The sequence below is a fragment of the Ailuropoda melanoleuca genome, chromosome 8 (assembly GCF_002007445.2).
Source record: "Ailuropoda melanoleuca isolate Jingjing chromosome 8, ASM200744v2, whole genome shotgun sequence".
In the NCBI taxonomy this organism is placed as follows: domain Eukaryota; kingdom Metazoa; phylum Chordata; class Mammalia; order Carnivora; family Ursidae; genus Ailuropoda; species Ailuropoda melanoleuca.
Window position 1 is genome coordinate 117,931,802 of NC_048225.1, and position 16,114 is coordinate 117,947,915.

At 50.0% G+C, this 16,114-nt stretch overlaps 1 protein-coding gene across 1 annotated transcript in view; it reads left to right on the plus strand.

Annotated features, from left to right (window-relative positions):
• The window catches only part of MTARC2 (mitochondrial amidoxime reducing component 2), a 38,316-nt gene that overhangs the window by 1,110 nt on the left and 21,092 nt on the right, over positions 1-16,114 (plus strand). The window contains exons 3-6 of the mRNA XM_034667670.1: positions 4-170; positions 6,344-6,517; positions 11,171-11,333; positions 12,322-12,462. Coding sequence (XP_034523561.1) covers positions 4-170; positions 6,344-6,517; positions 11,171-11,333; positions 12,322-12,462 — 645 coding nt within the window. The remainder of the gene's footprint in view (positions 1-3; positions 171-6,343; positions 6,518-11,170; positions 11,334-12,321; positions 12,463-16,114) is intronic.

Genomic DNA, 16,114 nt, shown 5'->3' on the forward strand with positions numbered 1-16,114 from the left:
CTGGGGACGGTCGCCTGGCGCCGCGCGCGGTCGAGGCGGCGCCGGCGGCTGCAGCAGGTGGGCACCGTGGCGCAGCTCTGGATCTACCCGGTCAAGTCGTGCAAGGGGGTGCCGGTGAGCGCGGCCGAGTGCATGGCCTTGGGGCTGCGCAGCGGCCACCTGCGGGACAGGTAGGGCCGGGCCGGGCGGGGTGCGCGGGACCTGCCGGGGACGGGGTGGGGTGGGGGCCGCTCGCGGGAAGGAGTCTCCAGGTTTGCCTCTTGCGTTTCCTGGGCTGCTGGTCGGACGCTTTGCCTTTGATCCTTTAGCTGGGAAGGTCAATTCAAGTCTGGTTCCGATTTGGAAAGGTACGTAGGGGCAGACCCCTGACCCTCTCTAGATGACAAGCTCCCCTGTAGAAGGATGGGGTCTGACCTGGTGATCTCCCAAGTCTCCTGCTAGTTCTAAACTTTCTGATTCTTAGTGCACTGTACAGTAGTAGAAAATAAAATGCTATGAGCACACGTGGGCGGACAGCGGCAACGCTGAAACCAAGACTCGTTTAAGGACACTGGCTTTGGTCTTGCTGGAGTTTGCTCCTCCCATTCCTGGAGCAGGTGCCTGGGAGACCCAGGAGGTGGGGAGACTTGATCCACTTTCATAAGTAATGAACAGAGTGAAGTTTTGTGTTGTAATATTTGCCGTAAAGAGAATAGTGTGTCCCATCTCCCCAGAGGCAAAGTGGTCCTTAATGAAGAACTCGGGGTAAAGGCTCTACCCACGTAAGGCCTGGCATATGGAAATTCCACTCCCTCAGAAAAGAAAAAAAAGAAAAAAAGAAAGAAAAGGTATTCTGTCATTTAACTCATCCCAAAGGTGAGGCTACAGACACTTACTCTTACAGAATTATGCAGCTGGATATCTGGAAGGTACACTTGATGGTGAACAATGCAACACTCTAGAAAGCGTGAACAAGGAAGGACAGAATCCCCTTCTTTGGTTCATTAGGCTTAAGATGCCTTCCTATCAGGCTGGGGTGGTTTTGTTGTGGTCCTCTGGACGTTTGCAAGTTGGTCATTCAAAGAATCTTCTAGCAGAGGGGCGCCTGGGTGGCACAGCGGTTAAGCGTCTGCCTTCGGCTCAGGGCGTGATCCCGGCGTTATGGGATCGAGCCCCACATCAGGCTCCTCTGCTATGAGCCTGCCTCTTCTTCTCCCACTCCCCCTGCTTGTGTTCCTCTCTCACTGGCTGTCTCTATCTCTGTTGAATAAATAAATAAAATCTTAAAAAAAAAAAAAGAATCTTCTAGCAGAGACTATCTGCTGCTCTGAGTTCACTCCAGGACATGTGTATTCGCTCTTCTCAGCTGTCTTCTTTAAAAAATATGGACTCTGACAGCTTTGAAAAACTTCAAATTGTTTAGAGAAATGTTGTGTATGCAGACCATATAACTCTTGGGGGTTTTCCGTCCTCATCCACTCCAGATTTCTCATCCTGGAGAGCTTTTTGTGTTTTGTTTTTGTTTTCAGTAATCTCTACCCCCAACGTGGGGCTAGAACTCAGGACCCTGACATCAAGAGTCCTGTGCTCTGTAATGGAGCCAGCCAGGCACTCCTAATCCTGGAGAGGGTTTTATTATTTATCTATCTATCTATCTATCTATCTATCATCTATCTATCTATCTACCCATCTATCTTTATACTTTATTCACATTTTCTGGGTTTTCCGCTAATGTCCTTCTTTTTCTACCCTAAGATCCCAACCAGGATACATTTATAATTCCATTTGGATGTCGTGACTCCTTGGGCTTCTCTAGACTGTAATAATTTCTCAAGCTTTTATCATTATTTGTTGATCTTGAGAATTTGGAGGAATCCTGAGTGGGCATTTTGTAGAGTGTCCTTCAGTTTGGGTTTGTCTGATGTTTGCCTTATGGTTGACAGGGAGTATGAAGTTTTAGGAGGAAGAGCACAGAAGTAAAGTTCCATTCTCCTTGTAGCATATCAAGGGTACATAACTTACCAACAAAAAGTTTTTATTTAAATTCCAGTTAGTTAACATACAGTGCAATATTAGTTTAAGATGTACAATATAGCGATTCAACACTTCCCTACGGACATCCGTGCTCATCACGACAGGTGAGCTCCTTAATCCCCATCGCCTATTTAACCCATCCTCCCACCCCCCTCCCCTCTGGTGACCATCAGTTTGTTCTCTATAGTTAAGAGTCTGTTTCTTGGGGGCACCTGGATGGCTCGGTCAGTTAGGCGTCTGCCTTCAGCTGAGGTCAGGATCCTGGGGTCCTGGGATCCAGCCCCGCATCGGGCTCTCTGCTCAGTGGGGAACCTGCTTCTCCCTCTCCCTCTGCCTGCTGCTCCCCCTGCCTATGCTCTCTCTCTCTCTGTGTCAAATGAATAAATAAAATCTCAAAGTAAGTCTGTTTCTTGGTTTGTCTGTCTCCTTTTCCCTTTGCTCCTTTGTTTTCTTAAATCCCACATACGAGTGAAATCATGTGGAATTTGCCTTTCTCTGACTGACTTATTTCAGGAGAGGAGTGAGTGACCAGAGGAGCCATGACATTTAATGAGCCACCGGAGAGATTTTTAAAACTTTAATTTCCTGAGAGTCCCATTCCAGACCTATGGAATCAGAATCACCCAGAGTGAAGCCCCCTCGTGTCGTGGTAAGATCCCCCCAGTGAATCTGATGTTAAAGGGCTGTATCTGGGGCCGTGAAGAACGAGAAGAGCGTGTTAAGAGCTTATTCAAGTATAAAGGATTAGACGAGCCTTCCTACTGCTGGGAAAACTCCAGGCACAGGGGTTCTGGCTACCTTCCAGAAACTGGGAGAAGCAAATTCTCATGGTGCACATCTAGAGAAAGTCGCCTTGGGCTACTTCCTCCCCCACTTGAAGGACTGAAGTCATTATTCAGAGAGAGATTTCCAGTTCTTATCTGTGTCTCTTCTGGTCATCTGAATAACTCTTTTCTCACTTCTCATTGTCACTACTTGGCTGTGATTATTGCTCTTGTGGAAAGAAAGGATTTGTCCCTTGCTTTTCTGCTTCCATGGGTATCTCAAAATAAACAGGACTGTATCCACTTCCCCTTGTTTGGAACAAGGATGCTTGGAATGGGTGCTGGGGCGCGGAGACTGGGAGGAGGCAGGGCAAGGCAGTGGGACGAACATAGATTCGTGCCTCACGTGCCTCGGACACTGAGCTGAATCCTGTCACATAGATGACGTTACACAAGCCTCAGCACAGTCTGGTGGGCTAGATGTTATCTCCACTCTGCTAATAAAAACGGCAGGATCAGAAAGGAGGAGCGTCTCACCCAAAGCACTTATGTGCTGGAGGGGTGTGAACTCACATCTCTGTGGGTACCGCAGTCACACGCTTTTCATGAAGCCAGTGTGATTTAGAAGAGCGAGGATTGCACGGAGGACCAGGAGACCCGCGCACAGTCGTCTAAAGTTTCTGAGCCTCATTTTTTCATTTACAAAAGAAAGAGGTTGGACTTGATGATCTCAAAGACCCTATTTCATTGGGTTTTATTTATTAAAGGATAACGGAAACTCAGAAGCAAGCTAGAAAGAACTCTGCTGAATGAGTGCTGTTCTCTCAACTTAATAATAACGAAACAGCCTGGAATGCAGGAAAAGGCCTCTTGGATTTCATTCCATTTTGAACCATTCTTTGGAACCATTCTGAGAATCTGGGCTCTTCCTCCATAAGGGCTCTGTCCTCCAACTTCCAGAACTATTTTGTTCAAAGCTCTTAACAATTTTGTGAGTGTTTGGCTTGGGCACGCTGGACTCTGGGCTGGTTCAGAGTCCGCCTAGCAGAACGCTGCGTTGCCTGATTGGCGCAGAAGGTGGGAGGGTTGGCCTCCCTCCTTGACCTTGTAAATCCCACTCTCCTTGGCGGGTATATAGGACTCAATCAGTCCTAAATCTGCCCTAGCCCTTCGGAAGCCAGCCCTTGATGTTTTCTGCACGGACTGCGATCTCCGGGAGAAACGAGTTCTCTAAGTTTATCATACTGAGTGTCACTACCCTCCTTCTATCTGTCGTGGGGTCCCTGCCCCCCCCTTTAGGCACTTCTGCTTCCCAGACCAATTTCTAGTTCAGACATGAGGTTTTCCAGCTGTCCTGGGCTCTGCTCCCCCACATCTGTGGTCACTCTGGGCACCGTTGTTCCTTTGGAGACTGAGCTCTGGCCTCTGGACCGATCCTCACACTGCACACTCCTGTTTTAGGTGTAAAAGAAGGTGTTAGTTTGGGGATAACTTGATCATGGAAAATCCACACTCCAGACTTACTCTTTTTTTTTTTTTTTAGATTTTATTTATCAGAGAGAGAGAGAGAGAGCGAGCATGAGTAGGGTGAGGGGCAGAGGGAGAAGCAGACTCCCCACCGAGCTGGATGCGCAATCCAGGGCTCAATGCAGGGCTCGATCCAGGGACCCTGGGATCATGACCTGAGCTGAAGGCAGACACTTCACTGAATGAGCCACCCAGGTGCCCCCAGACTTACTTTCTTTCAGATCTGGCAGAACAGAGAGAGTTATTCACTGGGCATCGTTTGTATGCAAGAGAGGACAAATGCCATGACCCCAAGGGACAGGGTAGTGAGGGTGGTTGGGGTCTGTTACGGGCAGCAACTTCTTATCTTTTATTGGTGTCTCTGTCCGATCCCGGTGGTAGACTTCCTGCAGGCTGCCAGCTGACTTTCCATTTGCAGTAGCTAGCACAAAATGTCCAGCCCCCCATCTCACTGTTGATGCCAGGGGTTAACCCCTGTGCTGTTAAACAGCAGGCTGGAGCCTCAGCCCCGGGAGGGACTCACCGTCAGAAGTAACGTGCAGACTCCTGTTGGGACGCGTGTCTGGCTGGGTGCAACTCTTGGAGGGAGTCCTGTTGGGGGCCAGGACATGATGGACGTTTCGGGTGCAGCCTTGGGTAGGACTAACCAGAGCACGATCATCCAGGACTCCGCACCCAGGGATGAGGCTGGAAATAGGAACAGGGCCCAGCCCCAAGGGAATGGAGCCGTGACAAGGTAACAGGAAAGCCCTTGGTCGCAGAACCCCGTAGGTGATCGGGTCAGACACCCCTGGGAGCCAAAGACGCCTGGAAGGAAAAAGGTGGCTTCTCAGAGGGATGGGGGCCTGCCGCTGCCCGCATCACCACCTCTGGGATGGAAATAGCCAAGACAGTTCCCGAGATGCCTCTGCACTGTCATACGTCCGCCGCCACACCCCGACACCAACACATACCTGTCGCTAGTGGAGCACAGGTGCTGGCCAGAGTGCTGGGCGGTGGCAGGGAAGGGACACCCCCTGGGGTCAGGCGAGGGCTGAGACTGAGCCACCTGCATTCTGAAATCAGAGATCCTCATCAGGTTGGGCAGGCATTCCCATTTGGTTCCAGTCGTGGTTGGCAGTGTCTCCCCTAGAGACATTCTGGACGGGGCTGTCCCTCTCATCCTGCCCACGGTTGGAAAGCCCGAGCTTCCAGCTGGGACGGTGCCATCGAAACTTACTTTCTCCAGGGGGCAGAACGCTTTTTAAATATCTTTTAGTAATCAGATCGTTTGTGTGGTGTAACCCCAGACATACGCTGTGCTGTAGATAAAAGAGTAGCCGACCTGCCCGGGCCAGCCTCCTTCCCCTTTTCGGGAAAGCCCAGCCGTTCTCCTCCTAGATATGATGCAGTGTGCAAACAGCCTAGAACAGCAGGCTCTCCAGAAGGAAGTGGAGTTCCGATCTAACTCATGGTTTGTGGGCATCTCGTTTTTGCAGTCAGAACATGCACGGGAAGAGGGGAGGCTGTTTGGGGGTCTCCTGATGTCAGACCTGCAAGGCTCAGCGGGTCAAACGGAGTGCAGGCCTGTTTGCATCCTTTGGCGTCCTGAACAGTGCAAGACCCTGTCTAGAGTTCTAGTTCACTTGAGCCAGTAGTTTGGGCCTCAGCTTGTTCCACAGCAAAGAGACCTGGAAGACATCTTGCAATGACCGGGAGAGTTTAATAAGTGCCCGGAAATTTCTGACCAAAACAAAGCCCCAAACTAAGCACCAGGATTCCCAAAGCAGTAAGGGAAATTTCTGCATTTTGGGAACTGGGGATTTTCATACATTGGCCACATGTTCTCTCCCAGGGCTGTTTCTTCCAAAGAAGCTGCTTTTCGGGGCACCAACGTTTGGAGTCAAAGAATTTGACCAGATCGGGGTAATTGTCTAGAAGAAAATTGTTGGATCCCGAGTCTGGGCGGGGAGGGGGTTTGATGAAATAAAAGCTAGAGGGAAGTCTCTGAGAGGGTCAAAGAGGCTTTTCTGAGCATGTTCGTGTTTGTTCCTCGGCAGGTTTTGGCTGGTGATCAAGGAAGATGGGCACATGGTCACCGCCCGGCAGGAGCCTCGCCTCGTGCTGGTGTCCATCACCTGTGAGGGCGACCACCTGATCCTCGAGGCTCCGGGCATGGACCGGCTGGCTTTGCCCAGCAAGCTACCTTTCTCAAACAAGCTGCATGATTGCAGGTGCTCTGCTCGGGGCCTCTGGGGACCCGACGGGATTTTCCCGTAGGCTCCTCCCTGCACCTGTCCTGCTTCAGTGTGTATAGTAGGTGATGAGTTCGGGGAAGGAAATATTTAAGAGAAGTCTGGCTGGGGCTGGGATCAGTCAAGTGGTCAGAGGTGAGTGGGCGAGGCAGAGTACTGTTTTAAGGGTCCTGGGATTTGCTTTACTCAGGTATGGTAATGGATGTGGAGGTGCCAGTGACCGTGAGGAAGAAAGAAGTTTTCTATGCTCACAGATCCCTGGGAACAGGAGGCTTGGCATGTCCTGCAGGGCCGCACAGAGAAGCAGCAGGGTTGGTCAGGACGTGGGCTATGCTAGGGGGTGGGGGGATGGGAGCAAGAGACCTTTTTTTTTTTAAAGATTCTGTTTATTTATTTATTTGAGAGTGAGCAGAGAGAGAGAGAGAGCACATGAGCGGTGGGAAGGGGCAGAGGGAGAGGGACAGGCAGACTCTCCACTGAGTTGAGGTTGGGGGGAGCCCGATATGGGGCTCGATCCCAGGACCCCAAGATCATGACTTGAGCCAAAGGCTAATGCTTAACCGACTGAGCCACCCAGGTGCCCCTACGAGAGCCTTTATTGTGGTTTCTACAGAAAGTACCAGACCAGGCAGGGTAAACAACTTCAGGATTGGCTGGTTTGAGCAATTTCAATGGGCTCTGGGGCATAGAGACTGTCTCTGGGTGCCTGGTATCTGGCCCTGGGTGATTAGGGCCGGGGGACAGTGGCCTGGTGTGAAAGAGCCCAGAGAGGAGGTGGTTGGGGTGGGGCCTCCGGATTGGTTGGCATGCACACGAAAGGTGAATGGTCTCCTACCTGTGGGAATCTTCCAGCCCAGGAAGGGGTGGTTCCTTCCACATCAGCAGGGCCCCAGGATGCCAGTGCATCAAGAATACAGGAAACACAAAAGCGTGATTAATATGCATAGAGAGGGGGTGCCAAGGGCCAGTCTTTAGAGTTCTTCTCTGTTTGTTCAGGCTGGATGGACTTCTCTTCGGCATTGGCAGCACCCCCCCGCCCCACCACCAAGCAGACAAGGCAGTTAGTGGAGACGACCACTAACTCAGGGTTGGGTGAGAGGGCGCCAGAGCTTGTCACGGTCACCTTAGCCTGTCAGGTCTCTGGCACGAGTCAGAGGTAGGAGATTCCCACCCCTGGCCTGGATACACGTCAGGCCTGGGCTTCCTTTCAGTCTGTAGGACCCCTGTAGGGTGGTCAAATTTCATGGTTCCTGGGGGTCTTGTCCTGTGCTACTGGAAAGTCCTAGAGACTTGGGTATCTGTCATGGGGTGCTCTGGATCCCTTTGTAACACCTGAGCATTTTCATCCTGTGGAGATGGGGTTGTCCAATGGTCCCAAGACTCAGAGGAAGATCACACGTTGCTCCCAGGGCCCTGACTGTATGCTTTTCCAAGCAGAGCGTCTGAGCTAAAAACCATCATTCAACGTTCTGAAGTTTCAAAAGCCTGCAGTAGTAATTCATTGAATATAATATTTTAGCTAATCATCTCCTCAAGCTCGTGAGGTGGAGATCATTCATTCCACCTCACACGAGGGAACAGGACTCGCATCGCTGTCATGCAGGGCAGAGCTGGGATTTGAACCCACCCGCCTCCTAGTGTTTGCTCTTCGTGCCTATGCACAGGGAAGGGAAAAGCTTTGCTGTATGGGATTTGGTTTGTATTTATTCCTTGATCATTGGGAGAACTTTCCAGTAAAACTGGATTTTCTTTGTAAAAATCCATTCACAGGGACGCCCGGGTAGCTCAGTCAGGTAAGCTTGGGACTCTTGGTTTCGGCTCAGGTCGTGATCTCAGGGTCGCATTGGGCTGAGCACTCAGCGGGAGTCTGCTTCTCTCCCTCTCCTTCTGCCTCTCTCTCTCTTTCTCTCAAGTAAATAAATAAATAAATAAATCTCTTTAAAAAATCCATTCAAGGCTTTATGTCTTAAGTATTTTTTCGTAGTTTTGCTCTGTGAATTAGTGCATTGCTAACGAATGAAGTGCTCACATAGGAAGGATCAGTCTTTCTCTGTAGGATATAGATGATGGAATATTTTGTGTCAAAATGTGGAAGAAGGTAGGGCCCTGGGTGACTCAGTCAGTTCAGCATCTGCCTTCAGCTCAGGTCATGATCTCAGGGTCCTGGGATCGAGTCCCACATCGGGCTCCTGGCTCGGCGGGGATCCTGCTTCTCCCTCTCCCTCTGCCACTCCCCCTGCTTGTGCTCTCTCTCTATATATCAAATAAATTAAATAAAATCTTTACAAAAATGTGGAAGAAGAGTTTTGCATAACATTCTGGAAGAATGGAAGAAGCCGGGATGGTGCAGGGGTAGGTTGCACCTGCCACAGGGACGAGGAGTAAGGACTAGTTGGGGGGTGGTGTTCAGGAGTGGGAAGGGCACTGCATAGTTACCGTTCCCTTACCCACTGGCTGCTTTCTACTTTTCAAAGTGCCAACACTAGGTTCACCTGGCAGACGGAAGCTGAGGGGCAGAAGTGTGTGCCCTTCCACGGGGGCTGGTGTGAGGGGTTGAGGGACATGCTGGACCCGGGAGCAGGTGCTTCAGGAACTCATGAACAGTGGGGTCAAGGCTGTTCCGAGTAGTTTGTTGTTTGAGGAGACTTCTAGGGGAAAGGCTGAAGGCCAGGAGAGGACCATGAGAAGGCTCTGGGACAAGCCAGGAATTAATCAGAGGTCAAGCAGGGGCGCCACGAAGAGGGTGTAGAGAGAAGAGAAAGGCCTAAGAAACTTGAGAACAGCAGGGAGATTTGACAGGCGATGGGAGAGGCTGTCCCAAAACTAGGTGAGTCTAAGGGTCAGAGCAGGACTGGGGGCGTCGGGGAGCACAGGGCTCGGTCTGGTCTGGAGCGTGTTGTATGTGCACTGACTCTTTCCCATGCATCATCCCAGGAGGCCTCAAACCTGGGTGACGCTCACAGGTGGAGGTGCAGACCATTCTCATGGTATATGAGGGTCTGTGAGGGCAGGGGATGCTTTAGGGAATAGGTTTCCAGATCCTTAAATCCCATAGACGACAATCCGAATTGCACCCACAGTGGGCACCTTCTCCTCTCCCACCTCCCCTCTGTATTCACGAAAGTCTTGCCCACCCCACGTCTTAATGGGGAGCATTGCTCTGGGAGGGGAAAACCGATGGGCCCAAATAATGGGAAATGTTGGTGTTGATAAAGAGAATGACTCTAATGACAGGGAAAATCGTTCTACAAGTTGGTGGTTCCATATCTTTGTCTTACACGAAAATGAAGGAGCCAGTAATCAAATTGTTGCTCACAAGGAATAAAGTTGATGCTGAACCTTATCTTATCCCAGCAATAAGGGTCATACACAGATACGTGGATGTACGACAGGATTTATTAGGGAATTTATTTTAGGGACGCCTGGGTGGCTCAGTCACTAAGCATCTGCCTTTGGCTCAGGTCATGATCCCAGGGTCCTGGGATTGAGCCCCGCATCAGGCTCCCTGCTCGGTGGGAAGCCTGCTTCTCCCTCTCACACTCCCCCTGCTTGTGTTCCCTCTCTTGCCGTCTCTCTGTGTCAAATAAATAAATAAAATATTTAAAAATTAATTTTAAACAAAATTTTATTTTTTATGCTAATCAAATTGTTGCTCGTAATACTTATTTTTTTTTAAAGTGGGCTCCATGTTAGGCATGGAGCCCAATGCAGGGCCTGGAGTAATGACCCTGAGATCAAGACCAGAGCTGAGACCAAGAGTTGGACACTTAACCAACTGAGTCACCCAGGTGGCCCTTAACCATATATTTTAGAAAATGAATAGGAGTGGGTATCAAACCACAGTGGCATTTAGATTCTATTGCATACTTTCAAAAACATAATTTTATAGCTTTGTATATTAATATGCATAATATGCTTTATAATCATATTTTAAATGTTATTATTTATAATTCAATGGAAATGATATTTTCTACAATGAATTAAACTTACTATATGTCAGCTTGCCATTCTGCGAGGGGTACATGGCTTTTAAACATTTTTTAGTGGTACTCAAGCACGGAGACTGCTGTGTCATCTAAGTGACTCTGTGCCTGCCTGGCCGGTAGGTACCGTATTAGCCTCTCTGGTTCACAGCTGGCGACACAAGGTCAGGGGAGTTCAGTGGTTCGTATAAGGTCACAGTCTGGAGAATGGTGGAGTTCCACTTTGAACCAGTTCTGCCAGACTCCAAGCTTAGGCTGCATCGACCACACCTTTGTCCCTGCCCCTTTCTGAAAGTAGCGTGAATCCTTGCTACTCAAAGTGTGGTCTGCGGACCGGCAGCGTAGGCCTCCTGAAGCTTGTCAGGCGGGCAGACTGTCAGGCTCCAACCAGACCTTCTGAAGCAGAGTCTGCATTTTAACCCGATCTCAGTGATTTGCAGGCATGTTAGCATTTGAGGGGCTCTTCCCTGGAGCACGTTCTGTGGCCTCCCCTCCTGTTTCTGTCCAGCTTTGGCCCTTGGCCTGAAGATCACTTCCTCACGCTCTGGGATAGTCAGGTCCCAGCGGTCCAGCGGTCCCATCTTTGATGCCGTCTCTCAGCGTGTTGAGGCAGGACAGTAACCTTGGCGCTCTCTTGTGACCCTCCCAGGATCTTTGGTATGGACATCAAGGGCAGGGACTGTGGCGACCAGGCAGCTCAGTGGTTCACCAACTTCTTGAAAACAGAGGCTTTCAGGCTGGTTCAGTTTGAGAAGCACATGAAGGGAAGACCATCGCAGGAAATTTTCTCTACTGTTGTACCAAATTACCAGGTGAGCTTACAGAGGGCTGCCCTCGCTTCTGCCAGTCACCCCTCTGTGTCTGACTTCCTTCTTGACCCACAAAGGGGGTCCCCAGTTAGGAAAGTGTAGCAATGGCCCAGGTGAGGGGGTCTGAAGGTGGGTCCAAGCAGGTATCGGGGTTGGAGAGGGAAGCAGCTCTGAGCGGAGCAGGCTGTCCAGCATGCGTGGAGGCTGGATCGTGTCCAGCACTGTGGAGGGAGAGGCCAGGGTGACCCCCAGGGAGATGGGGACTCAGGAGACACTCCTGTTGGGAAGGTGAAATGAGATGTGCATTTGGGACTGAACCAAGGTTCCTAAAATTACCGAAGCCGACGTCCTCCTGGGGCCGCCTTGGCCATCCGTCTGGTTTGGTTATTTCAGGCACCAGAAAGGCACCTGTGGGCCAGCTACAGCCCAAAGCCCAAAGCCTTCGATTCCGCAGTGAGCTAGGGATTAAAACGCAGGCACCTCAGACAGCTCTCCCTTCCTCCCTGAACCACAGGCTGTTCGAAGGCAGGGATTTTTACACCGCTGTTTGCCTGCCTAGAACAGTGCCTGGTACACAGTAGGTGTGTCATAAATAGAGTAAATGGGTGCCATCCGAAGAAATTGGGACCAGGGCATAGCTGGTCGGCAGCAGAGCCTTCCCCTGTGTGACAGATGATGTCATGGGAAGGGGGTCAGGGCTGGGCGCTGGAGTGAGGAACAGGGTGAGTCCCAGGAGGGGACATTGGCCCTCAGCCCTGGCCGCTGCCTTCCGTGGGGTGGGGGAGCCCCTGCAAGGCCCAGCGGCTTGAACCGGCCTGGCCCTGACTTGGCTGGTTCCAAGACCATAGTGTCCTCCCCCCTCCCCGAACGCCACTGGCCCTCCCTGCGCCGTGTACCCTCCGCACGGCCCTTCTGGCCTTTGCCTTGCTTTCAGCTGGGCTGTGGCATTTCACGGGGCAGGAGGCCTGAGGGTGCCATGTTCCTGGCACAGGTGGCCTACCCAGACTGCTGCCCAATCATGATCCTTTCGGAAGCCTCCCTGGAGGATCTGAATACGAGGCTGGAGAAGAAAGTGAAAATGGACCAGTTCAGACCCAATATCGTGGTGACAGGCTGCGATGCTTTCGAGGAGGTAAGAGGCTCACCGCTTTTGTGCAGGAAACGCAGATATGCTGTTGAAGACTCATACAGAACGGCCGTCCCCCTTTCCCAGCCCCAGCACAGACCCTCCACGGTCAGCTGGGACTCTCCTCCCCCAAGAGTCACCTTAAGCTGGTGGAACTGTCCACTTATTGCTGCCACCGGCACCTCGCTGGCCTCCGGAGGGCGCCACTCACCCTTTCATGCGTGGGCCCCAAAGCAAGCAGTCAGAGCTCTAAGCCTACCAAGTCTGCACCGAGGGAGAAAGTATCCTTATGGCTCAGAGATAATTAAAAGGAAATGAAGATGAAGAGAGAGCCAGGAGTGCTTCAGGATTTGAGGCTCCAGGCAGGCCCAGACCCTAAAGTGGAGGCCGACAGGGGACAGGAGATATGCCTGTGAACAGGGCCCCGGAGACGGTCCGCGCCTGGCCGAGTTCTGTCTCGTAGGACCCACATGCTCCTCTGTGTGGCTGATGGCAGGAATTTCCACCCTCTCAACCACAGCCCCTCATAGCCCTAGTGGGACACCCACATCCAAACCCAGGTGTTCTGCGGTATGTACAGAGATATGTAACTGGGCGTTGCTTTGTGCTGAGAAACATCGACAGTCCTGTTAAACATTGGGGGCTAAACTTCACGAGCCCAGGAAGTGACCACAGCAAATCCATTGACGGCATGTTTGCTGGACACCAGGCACCGAACTCACGTATTACTTCACACAGCTTATTCTGTTTAATCCTGATGGCAACCCTGGGAAGTCTGTACTACTGTCTCCCTTTGATAAGGAAATTGAAGCTGGGGGCCCTTATGCCCTTGTTGGACATGTGACTGGCGGTTCTGGGATTAGAACCTCAGACTTGCACCTCTAGCTTCTGAGGGGGTGAGGTCATGCTTCCAATTTAGAAATCCTAAGTAGCTAACTCGGGGGGGGGGGGAGGCTCTCCATTCTTTGTTCCCTTGGGTGGCCACCTTTCTTTCCTTTTGTGTGAGTAAAATGTGCCTCTATTTGCTGATAAGTGTCATCCTTTAGAATAAACCTTTGCAGGGGCTCCGGGGTGGCTCAGTCTGTGAAGCATCGGGCTCTTGGTTTCAGCTCAGGTGTGATCTTGGGGTGGTGGAATTGAGCCCTGCGTGCCGGTGGTGCCTGGGGGAGTACGGGCTACGGAGGGGGCAGCGTAGGAAGGGGCCCCGACATTCTCGGGCAGTCAGCGCCTTGAGGGAAGAGATGTGATTTTTCTCCCCAGGAATAAATGCAGATTTGGTGGGACTTAACGTTTATACAATGTAGGGGGGGCTCCTTCAGAAAAGACAATAACGTAGTTAGGCGCGGGGCCTAGAAGGGGTCCAGCGCCTGCCCCCCCCCCCCGCCGCCTGGGTCTACTATGCGCGTAAGCGTGGGGTCCTTGCTGAACACAAATGAATTTGGTACTCGGTGTTGTTGGTGCAAGTGACTGAGATTTGAATTAGAAATTAGTCCGCGAAGCAAAACGCCTTCCCAGGAATCCTGTAATTGCTCCATTATTTTCTGGGAAATGTTCTTTTCGGGAATACAATTTTTCTTGATTTGTCTCCATCGAAGGTCCTAATTTTAGTAAGATTTTGAGCCAAGAGGAATAAGAAGAAAAGCTACTCCTTAGCCAGATTCCTGGCTAAAGAATTTTTGCTTTCCTGGAATTGGCCAACTAAGTTTTTGCTCCCCTGTAACTTGTCTAAGCGAACCGAGGGCTAATGTGAGCCCAATCGTATTCTCTGAGGCAATTTGAGTGGGTGGAGCGTTGTTTGTTTTTTTTTAATTAAAAAAATGTTCAGTCACCTTGAGCTCTGTTTTAATTCCTGCATCATGATGGATTTACTGGAATACTAACGTAAGTAAACCAGAGTACTCTTATTTTTCTAGAAAAGTCCTCTGGTTGTATACATTCAAAAAAAAAATCCTTCGGGGGTGCCTGGGTGGCTCAGTCGTTAAGCGTCTGCCTTTGGCTCAGGGCGTGATCCCGGCGTTATGGGATCGAGCCCCGCATCGGGCTCCTCCGCTGGGAGCCTGCTTCTTCCTCTCCCACTCCCCCTGCTTGTGTTCCCTCTCTCTCTGGCTCTCTCTCTCTGTCAAATAAATAAATAAAATCTTAAAAAAAAATCCTTCATATAAAATGATGCTGATGTTGCCAATTTATCCTCCCTGAGTTAAGAAGGCCAATAGTTAGGGGCCTGATGCATTAACCTGTCTACCCAGCATTGTTGCACAACTATAACCTTTTCAATTAGTGGGACTCTATTAAATATTGATGTAAAATGCTAATGTACGTAAATGTTCAATAGACCAACTAATAATAAAAAAAAATAGCAAATCTAAGCATGGTGCAAAGAGTCAGGCCACTTTTTTATTGCAAAAATACAGAGCAATAGTAGAATGCGTTTTTGCAACATTTGCTCTTTGTGACCCAAAGTACTTGGTACTTTTTCCATGTAACTCAGAATGTTAAGCAAGTTTTAAAAGGTGGCTTCCCTTGGGCCAGTGTGGAATGTGTGAGTTCAGGGAATTCAGAGCAATGGAGTTTAAAAATAATACAGTTGACCAATGCTTCTTGTCTGCGTACTTGGCCATGGCAGGAGTCAGGGACCAGGTGTTTCCCAAACTTTGCTCACTTTCCTGGTATGCAGGACTTGACTTTTTTTTTTTTTTTTTTGGAGTATCTTGTTTGTATCATTTCTCATTCCACGGTATGAAAGAACTGTGGAGAAGCTTGCAGAAAACCTTGGGTGTGCTATCTGTCACTCAGGAAGTGATTCTTCAAGAAGCTTCTAGAAAAGGTAGATCTTGAAGCCAGGCAGCTGTGGTTGGACTCCCAGGCCCATCACTCATTGGCTGCATGAACTGGGTCCTCTCTGTCCTATCCTTTGCAGCTGTTGAGAAACAAAGTTTTTGCAAACCATTATCACCCAATTCTCAGTCCCCCAAATCGGAGTGGGGACGAGTTAGGATTTTACTTGGGTGCGTACATTACAAGTCTCTGTCCTGTGGTAAGAACATCATCTCTGCCGGGCTGCAGGGATTTCTGAAAAAACAATGTCAGCAACAGCACGTAAAACAATAACAAAGTAACAGTAACAGCCACAAATGCACAGTATGTCCCAGGCCCTGTGCCAGGCATTTCTGTGCAGGATCTGACTTCATCCTTCTCCTTACCCTTTCCAAACTGCAGGTCATAACCCATTATGGTGTTAGAATTTCAGTTCTATGGGTCCTGACAAGCTCTAAAAACAAAAACAAAAACAAAAAAGACTAGAGTAGAATAAAAGGTGTCAGAGTAAACTGTATGTAATAAGGTGAAGACTTGCTCTGTGGGCTCCTGGCTGCCCTGGTTCTATGCGTCCTCTGTGTCACCGTTAAGTGTAGTCACCATCTGTCACCATACAGCATTACGACCATCTTTTTTTTTTAAAATATTTTATTTATTTGAGAGAGAGAGAGAGAGAGAAAGAGTATAAACAGAGAGAGAGAGGTGTCAGAGTAAGCTGTATGTAATAAGGTGAAGACTTGCTCTGTGGGCTCCTGGCTGCCCTGGTTCTATGCGTCCTCTGTGTCACCGTTAAGTGTAGTCACCATCTGTCACCATACAGCATTACGACCATCTTTTTTTTTTT